Raw genomic sequence first — 10386 nt, 5'->3', positions numbered from 1 at the left:
CGCCCCTGTCGATCAAAACTGTTAATAAGCTGAATAAATAAGATAATAAACTATATCTACTATATAAACTCTTTTCTTAAATTATTCTGGTAATTTTAGATTTAGAATATCGCCTATCTTTGATAAAGTTGAAAGATTATATTAGTGAAAAGAATAGTGATCTAACATTTAAATTTAAAAATTTTATCCACATATAAAGCCTCCTTTGTACCATACAAATCATTTAATTGGATTTATACTTTTTTTAAAAATAATATACGTAGACATTAGGGCAGGCAGGCCAATGTTTATGGGATGATGATCACCATCAATATTGGCACGGAAAGAATATGTACAATATGTATTTAACTACTATCACCATTGCACCGCTGACCTTGGGAACTAATTGGGGTAATGTCCTTTGTGCCTGTAGTTACACTGGCTTACCTATCCTTAATATCACAGTACAATTATTTTTTTCAATGGAAGGCCTGCCCAGACATATTTGCACAAAGCCCTACCACCGTCGATATTTTATATATTTCATTCTAAATCATTTCATTAATAAAACGAGATCCTAATAATAATATTTATCAACTTAAAAATAAATAAGATCGTGAATCTGATTTCTTAATTATATAAAAAAACACCAGTTTTTTTATATGAGTTTGAAACTTTTATTTTAAAAGTTGTCACGTCACCTTGGAATATTATTTCTACATGACAAAAACGAACCATTCATTGTATGTTTTCGACATTCGGAAAAATACAGAAACTGTTACACATATTTAAATTAGTTTCGACGAATAATAAAGGGCAAATTTAGGGCTGATGTTCACGGTTTCTATGTTGCGAAAACATCATATGGGAACTAGACCTATATGCCTTATATACTTACACATATTTAAGTTGCATAGTATATTTACGCAAAAATAGTCTCTAAGTAGGTAAGGTAAGTATAGTACGATACAAATTAGATGTAGCATCGGAAAATGCAATGAAATGAAAATAAAACCGATTACTACCGATTTACACAACCATAGAAATAGCTCCCTATCGCGCCATTCGACACTATTCGTCGCTATAGATTTCGCGTCAGTTCACCCCAGGAAAACAAGTGTATAAAAATCGGCGTGTCAAATTGACGAATATATGAGTTTATACAATATTACCAGTTATTACGTTTGTGTAAAGATCATATTCACATGAGAAATAAGTATTGATAATTTGGGATGGTGTACTCAATTCGGATGTGATCGGTTTTACGAATGTTGCCGATGCTACATCTAAGTTGTGTCGTACTATACCTACTATTATACGATTAACATAAAAATATTTATCTTACATCTTTTCTATCGCTTTCCTGCACTTTCTTTAAAAGACAAATGTAACAAAAAGATCTGGTGCGGTACTAGAGTTGGCGTTTTGATATTGCTACCGTCTGCGCAGATTTAGAGTTAGCTAGATAACAAAAGCCGTTCAACCTAGCACGCCCGGAGTTTGTGTCGATGTTACAAATATGAGACTATTGTAAAGATCTCAGGTGAGATGGTCCAGTGGTTAGAACTCGTGCATCTTAACCGATGATTTCGGGTTCAAGCCAAGGCAAGCACCGTGTATGTGCTTAATTTGTGTTTATAATTCATATCGTGCTCGGCGGTGAAGTAAAACATTGTGAGGAAACCTGCATGTGTCTAATTTCATCGAAATTCTGCCACATGTGCATTCCGACAACCCGCATTGGAACAGCGTGGTGGAATATGTTCCACACCCTCTCCTTAATGGAAGAGGAGGCCTTAGCCAAACAGTGGGAAATTTACAGGCTGTTATTCTATTGTAAAGTTAATTTATTATCTTGTTTAACTACGAACTACACTATATACCGACTATTATTACATCTTGTAATAGCCTTCGGGCGTACTGCCAATTATTATAGATACTAATCAAAGATAAAGCTTTTTCCTTATTTGACGATTTCTACCAGTTCAATCTACTATAAACCGTTTAAAAGGACTTCGTTAAAAAAAATAACTCATTCACTAAATAGTAGCTATTGTTAATTTATCAGTATTTTTTAGATATGATAAATGATTTTCACTCGTTTTATGTCAGACAGTCAGAGAAAGAAAACCTTCGTTAATTTTCAAATTAATTCCTTGATCAAGTTTTAAACTCTTAGTACATTTTGAATCGAAACGCGAAGTCATTACGACGCAATATGTTATTTTCAATCGGTAAAGCAGATTATCGCTTATACTGAGCACACGAAAATAGATCTTAAGGAGACGAACCTTTTCTTACCCTGACTGTACTAATTAAAATTACTTAGTAGCATAGTATTCGATATATCATATTGCCTACCCTGCATTCAAATATAGGTATGTCTGATTAATTATAAGAGTAACCTTACTCTGTCTATGTCTGATTAATTATAAGAGATAGAGATAATCTGCTTTACCGATTGAAAATAACATATTGCGTCGTAATGACTTCGCGTTTCGATTCAAAATGTACTAAGAGTTTAAAACTTGATCAAGGAATTAATTTGAAAACTAACGAAGGTTTTCTTTCTCTGACTGTCTGACATAAAACGAGTGAAAATCATTTATCATATCTAAAAAATACTGATAAATTAACAATAGCTACTATTTAGTGAATGAGTTATTTTTTTTAACGAAGTCCTTTTAAACGGTTTATAGTAGATTGAACTGGTAGAAATCGTCAAATAAGGAAAAAGCTTTATCTTTGATTAGTATCTATAATAATTGGCAGTACGCCCGAAGGCTATTACAAGATGTAATAATAGTCGGTATATAGTGTAGTTCGTAGTTAAACAAGATAATAAATTAACTTTACAATAGAATAACAGCCTGTAAATTTCCCACTGTTTGGCTAAGGCCTCCTCTTCCATTAAGGAGAGGGTGTGGAACATATTCCACCACGCTGTTCTGTTACTCTTATAATCAGATATGCCCGAGAGTTCAGACAACGCGTCCTAGTATTGAAACCCAGGAACTGACTAGACTATGTTATTAAGGATTGTGACAAAAAATTATAAATTATAGCAATGACATTCATTTGTTTACAAATAAATTATTCATAAAGTTCATAAAAACATGCTCGATGTACTTAATTGCATAATTATTGCAAGGCAGTAATTAATGACATATAAATATACAAGTAAGAATCTGTCCAATACTAATATAAAATAAATAAATTCTCAAATAATGAATAAGGAAGGTTAGAAACATATATTAACATAACTGCATTGTGAGGTTTCATATATTAAAAAGATTATTTATGTCATAGGTAGGCGGATGGGCGATTGTGGTCGGTGGTCGGTGGTCACCACTACCCGTAGACATTAGAGCTAAAAGAAATACTTAATATCAAACCAATGCACCACCAACCGTAAGAACTGCTATGACCCTTATGCCTGTAGTTATACAGGCTTATACACCATTTAAATTGGAATACAATAAATACTAAGTATTCCTGTTTGCTGGTAGAATATCTGATGAGTGATAACTGCATCATATATCTAAATGTATATAAATCTATAAATTCAATACTTTTTATATAGCTTTTTATATTTTATACTTTTAAGAATCTATATGTCAAAAAAAAAATCATAAAATAAATAAATGTAGGGATAATACATTAACAACGAATAAATATTATATTATGTATTTAACATTTATATGAAACATTTATATAATAATAACATCATTTTCTCCAACAGTTTCATATGAATATTTTTCTTCTCTAGATAATTCTTTATATCCCTTTTGATATCTTAATGCTAAAGAATCTTCTGGTAGTGTTCTGTTGAAAATGGAATCTCCATTTATATCTAATTTAATTATCCCAAAGTATATACTTTCCTCCTCCTCATTTTGGATCTTACTCTTTTGTTCAACAATTAGAGAGTCATTCACTGGCAACATTAATAGCATGTCTTGCACTTCGTCGTTTAACTTAACTTTAGCTTGTATCATTCCATTAATATTTGAACCAGTTATATTTTTATCCAAAGGCAAAGCGCATTCTACACAACGTATATTATTTTTGTGATCTGTATTAAAAGGCACAGGGAATAATCTTTCATTTAAGTGAAATCTATATATGCATTTATGTTTTAAATTTGGAACACTTGATTTCGAATGCACCCTTGATTTAGCTGAATGGCATTCAAAATAATTTTCATTTCTAAATTCTTTGATATTTTTAAAATTATTATCACAATCCATGAATCCTATTTCATCATCTTCATCACTATCTGGATATATTTCGAAAATACTTTTTTCTGTGTCTGCCTGTGATTTATTTTCAGACTGTTCTAAAATTGTATTTAGAGATATTTTTTTTAGATTATCGGTGGCATTGAATGAGTGAGTTGATTGATTAAAATTTTCATTCCTATAAAATTGTTTAATTTGGTTTTTATGATTATTTGAATTTATTTTTGATGTGAGTTTATTTTTATTATTTAACAGGACAGTATGAGAATCTTGTACCTGGCTTTTTGCAAATTTCGTCGTCGAGAGATTTCCATTGGCTGATCTCGAAGCCACATCGCCGCACGTTTTGCAAAAATCGAAATTCTTCGACAAACACTGACCAAAATTCAAGTGGGATTTCGTCGTTTTCTTCGGTGTCGTAATTTTACTATTTTTATTGGTATTGATAGTACCCGTTGAACAACTTTTTTCACTATTCGAACATAACATTTTCTTAGTAGTAACTTTGACAGCTTCATTTTTGTCTGCTTTGGCGAAAGCACATAAATGTTTTTGATATCGTTCACAATATGTTTGAGGCAATAATTTATTCGATTTGGACATGTTTACTGTTACCCGATGTTATTTTCGGTATAATATACTAGTAGCGGATGGTAGATTATAATTATTACAAAAATAATGGAAACAATAAGTATTTTTCTCCCGTACAAACTTTATATTTCAACATCATTCCAGATCTACAATGTTCTGAATGTTGTTTACAGGAGTCAGGGAAACGTTATGTCAAAACATTGTTTTGTCACTCGTTGCTATGGAAACTCTATGTATCATAATTTTTTTCAACTAAGGTAATTATTAGTCTGTGTATAATAATAATTTTCATTTTCACTGTATATACACACATATATAAGGATTAATAGTGTATATTTTTAACAAATAATTTAAGCTTAATAATTTTAATAGGATATAATTACAATATTTGAGATATTATAGTGTAGTGACACCTAGCGGCGAATAGAATGACTATTTAAAACTTAAAATATAAGTCTTCGTTGCCACCATAGATGGCGTTAATTATTCCTTTAAAACATGTATTTAAAGACTGAATAAACGTATATAATAATCTTTCAATATAAACCATGAGGTTATATTTGAAAGCAAGGTTTTTTTTTATTTTAAAGATAACAATAACAACAACAACAACAAACTAACAACATTAACAATGATCCCGGGACTTTCACATCGCTTCGTGGTTCATGTTCCGTTGACGCCTAAATTGTTATTATTATTACATTCATCAATCATCACGAAAATATTATTGTTATGTTACATCCCATTAATACAAATCGATATCGGCACATAATCATTAACCTTTCTGCGATATAATTCTTGTTCGTTTTTCTATATTGTTGTATTTAATAAGATATTTTGCGGTATGGAAATATAAGGTTTTATCTATACATATAATAAAATCGGAGTGTCTGTTAGTGTTAATATTAAAGTAGCCCTTTTTTACTCAATGCATATTATGTATTTATACTAGAATCCGACCGATATTGGTTTTCCGGCCGAAACCGAAACCAAAACTCAGGTGGTCAAATATAAAAATTCCTTTAAATGCTGAAATTTGGTATTTTAAAATCTTATATCAAATTTTATCAATACTTTGATTTGCTTTTCATGTATCGCTGATACTTTTGTCGAAGTACTGCCAGATTGAATTTTTTTTTATGGTATAGGTTGGTGGACGACCAGATGGGCCATCTGATGGTAAGTGGTCACCATCACCCATAGACAATGACGCTGTAAGAAATATTGACTATTCCTTACATCGTCAATGTGCCCTCAACCTTGGGAACTAAGTTGTTATGTCCCTTGTGCCTGCAGTTACACTGGCTCACTCACCCTTTAAACCGGAACTGTAGAATAACTGATGAGTGGGTGGTACCTACCCAGACGGGCTTGCACAAAGCCCTACCACCAAGTACTTTCTCTTTGCGACATTTTACTCTAAACAAAAAAAACTGTAATAATAAACGATTACAACAATAATCATATACATCAATAAATCATCGGAATGAAAAATAAATCTTGAAATTAGTTTACCAATATAACGTAAAGTAATGAACGAGAAACAATGAGAAACGAAGTTAGGCAAGCGTGCACGACAACTTCCGAAATCAGTTTCGGTTTCGGCAAAAGTTTCGGCCCATTTTAGCCGAAACCGAAACTGCCGCCGAAACTTGATTTTTGGCCGAAATTCGGCCGAAACCGAAACCGAACCTTCGGTCGGAGACTAATATACACGGTACGTATAACAAAATAACTTTTTTACAATTATTGTTAGTCAGTATGTCTGTTTGTTGACTTTCACTGGCAGATAACTGATATAATGAAGAGTAGCCACCAACTTCTAATATCATATTTGTTTACATTATAAACAAGTGTAATAAAATGGCGTATATATTATTTAATTGTGTATAACGTTAAAGTGTCTATGAATGAGTTCAGTGATGCGTCTCATTGGCTGTCAGATCACGGGCCGTTGGAGGACGCGGACGACTGTGACCATGATTTTACCTAAGTACAAACGAGTACAAAAATGTCTTCATATTCATTAAAGTTAGATTTTTGTTTAACGTGTTATTTAATTGAATTATACGACAAATAATATGTATATATAAGGATGATTATGGATGTAGGAAGCTATGTAATCGAAGCAAGAATCGCCAGGGTGCTGCTTAAATAATGCGAAACGAACGTATCTATTTTTGGAAGTTTTTCTTCTAAAAAAACGAGTTGATACTTAAATAATAAATTTAAAAAAAAACCTTAATACAAAGATCTTTATCTATAATATCTATTATATAATTTCCTTAGCGATTACGATGTTAGAAAATTGCCATTTAATCCTGTATGTACTTACGCAATTGACACTTTTTAGATATAAGTTTTGTAATAGCTTTTACATACATTTTTTAATAATGTAAATAAATATTTAATTTTTATTTTGCAAAACAACGAAAATCTAATTTAACTCTTTTGTTAGTAAGATAAGCATTAGACAATAGTCTAATAACTTAGCTATCTTAGATTCTCATAGTGTTGTATAAGGGATCAAATTAAATACAAATATATTAGTGTAGGCGTTTAAAAAGAACTTACGCGACTTAGTACGTATAAAATAATAATGAGTACAAGTACAAAAAACTCATAAATTTACAGTCAGACGCCGAGATAATTAATATTCACCTTATACGCCAAGCAACAGTGCTCAGTATAGTTGTGTTCCGGTTGAAGGGTGAGTGAGCCTTTTTTTTTTTTTTTTTATTACTCTGGAAAAACGCTTTGCGCGCTTCCCCCACGTGATGGAAAGTGGGGGGGTGTGTGGGACTCCCCGGAGCCCTGAACGCCGAGTGCGCCCAAGCACACCGGGTTTACCCACTAAAAAACCAGCGGTACCCTCTCCGTCTTTCGGCGGACGCCACGGGATCGCTTACGTATGCTACCGTGACGCCCTGACGGTCGGCCCGCTTATACGGGCCTTCAACAGCTAGGGGGGATTCCCAGGGTACTGGGACCCCCCCTGGTCCCTACGGCGCCTGTTGAGGCGGAGGGAGAAGATGCGCGTAGCGCCTTTTCCTTCTCCCCGGTCGTCTTCTGCGGAGCGAGTCAGCGGCGGCATTTTTTTCCCGCTCCCGCTCCGCTGCTTCCTTCTGCGACATGACACTTTCGCAGAAGGAGCGCATCTCTGACCAGCACACCTCGCTACCGAGCATGGTGTTGATAACGCTCGGTAGCGAGAGGTCTCCGCCCATTGTCGCCGCAAGGATGTGCCTCTGGGGCCCCCACGCAGCACACTCGTACAGGGTGTGGTACGCCGTGTCCACTGGCGCACCACACTCGTGACAGGAGGGTGACTCCTCCCGCCGCGCTATCCCGTGCAGGTACTTACCGAAGCATCCGTGTCCGGTAAGTACCTGCGTCATTCTATACGACAGTGTGCCGTGCTTCCTCTCGACCCAGCGACTCAAGTGGGGACGGATCGCCTCCACTGTCGCTAGGCCCGCCGTGGGAGTCCCCAGATCCTCCTGCCATCGGGCGATCAGGGCTTGCTGGGCTAGAGCCCTGATCCGCCCGATCTCCGCCGACCCTGGACTGGAGCTCCCAGGGCGGATCGCCCGCGAGAAGTGTCGCCGCTGTCCACGACACCGTACGGTACCCTCTGATGCCTCTCACCGCTATGATCCTCTGCGGCTTTCGCAGCAGAGCCCGATTTTTAGCGGTGAGGGCGTCTATCCAGATCGGGGCACCGTACAGCGCCATCGACCTCACTACGCCGGAATAAAGACGCCGGCATAGCGACCCCGGCCCTCCCACATTCGGAAGGAGGCGACCAAGAGCGGCAGCGGCGTTGATGAGCCTTGGGCCGAGATGAACAAAATGCTGCCCGAAGCTCCATCGTCCGTCCAGGATCAGGCCCAGATACTTCATCTGGGGCTGCACCTTGATAACCGTCCCCTGGACGGTGATACTCGCCCCTCGTGGGGGTCCTTTTCGTGGACCGTGAAAGAGGAGGGCCTCCGTTTTGAATATGGAGACCCTCAAGCCCAGCATTCCCATGCGGTCCACGGTGAGAGCCGTTCCGACTTCGGCAAGGCGAGCCGCCTCCCGGAAGTCCCGTCCAATCGCCGTGACGAGAGTGTCGTCAGCATAACACAACACCCCCATCCCGGGAAGGACGGGAGCCCGCAGGAGCCAGTCGAAACCGACGTTCCATAGAATTGGGCCGAGGACCGACCCCTGTGAAACGCCGCAGCCCACTCGATGCCGGACGATCCTCCCATCGACCCCCGCCCAGAGGATCTCCCTGTCCTGGAGGTACGCCTCCAGCAGTCTCCTCAGATAGGTCGGCACCCCATGGTATCGGAGTGCCTCCCGTATCGTCTCGAAAGGGAGACTGTTGAAGGCGTTCGCCACGTCAAGCGCCACAGCCAGGACGACCTGCCCCCGGGCCACCGCTTCCGTCGTCCGAGTCTTCAGGGCATTCAGGGCGTCGACTGTCGATCGGCCCGCCCTGAATCCGTACTGCGCCTCCGAGAGACCCGGACCGACCTCCTCGAGGTGCTGAACGAGACGGGCTGCGAGGAGACCTTCTCGAAGAGTTTTCCCGTCTCGTTCAGCAGCACAATTGGCCTGTATGCCGAAGGGGAATCCAACGGCCGACCTTCCTTCGGCAACAGGACCAACTTCCCTTCTTTCCAAGGCTTCGGAAACTGCCCGCTGCACAGACACTCGTCGAATAGCTCCCGAAGCCTTGCACCTAGGTATTCCAGGGCGTCGCACAGAATACGCCCTGGAACCCCGTCCGGACCCGGCGCCGTCTTCCTGGCCCTCAAGCGACCGAGGGCCATCTCCATCTCCCGCTCCGTAATCAGTGGTGAAACCACTGGGTCTTCGGTCACGGAGCGGGGCGCCATCTGCGGAGGGACGTGCTCGCCTGGATGGGGGAAGAGTTCCCCAACCAGGCGAAGGAGGAGTTCCGGTGGCATCGTCTCGATGACGGGGGCGCCTTGGGTGCGGAACTTCCCGCGTACACCGCGGTACGGGCGCCCCCACGGGTCTCGATTGAGACCCGCCAGAAGTTCCTCCCTGGCCTTCTCCTTGGCCTTGCGTATCGCCAGCTGCAGCTCTTTTTTCAGCTGGCGATAGGCGTCCAGAGGGTGAGTGAGCCAGTGTAACTACAGGTACAAGGGACATAAAAACTTAGGGCTTTGTGAAAGCCCGCCTGGGTAGGTACCACCCACTCATCAGATATTCTACCGCTAAACAACAGTACGCAGTATTGTTGTGTTCCGGTTTGAAAGGTGAGTGAGCCAGTGTAACAACAGGCACAAGGGACATAACATCTTGGTATCCAAGGTTGGTGGCGCATTGACGATGTAAGGAATAGTTAATATTTCTTACAGCGTCATTATCTATGGGTGATGGTGACCACTTACCATTAGGTGCCGAAATACTCGTCCACTAACTTATACCATAAAAAAATACCATTTGTACCTTCCAGAACATTATTAATAATGGTTTAAATGTAATTTAATTAATGTAAACATTGCAAAATTGAAAATTTATTAAAAATATAAAATATCTTATACCGTACGATTTT

At 38.9% G+C, this 10386-nt stretch overlaps 1 protein-coding gene across 1 annotated transcript; it reads right to left on the bottom strand.

Annotated features, from left to right (window-relative positions):
• Positions 1 to 3689: 3689 nt before the first annotated feature.
• Positions 3690 to 4989, bottom strand: LOC124532967. The gene has a single exon (XM_047108106.1). The coding sequence runs from the start codon at positions 4821 to 4823 to the stop codon at positions 3690 to 3692; it is 1134 nt and encodes a 377-aa protein (XP_046964062.1). The 5' UTR covers positions 4824 to 4989.
• Between the last annotated feature and the right edge of the window lie 5397 nt (positions 4990 to 10386).

This window comes from Vanessa cardui, chromosome 10 (assembly GCF_905220365.1).
Source record: "Vanessa cardui chromosome 10, ilVanCard2.1, whole genome shotgun sequence".
In the NCBI taxonomy this organism is placed as follows: Eukaryota; Metazoa; Arthropoda; class Insecta; order Lepidoptera; family Nymphalidae; genus Vanessa; species Vanessa cardui.
This window is presented reverse-complemented; position numbering and strand designations above follow the sequence as displayed.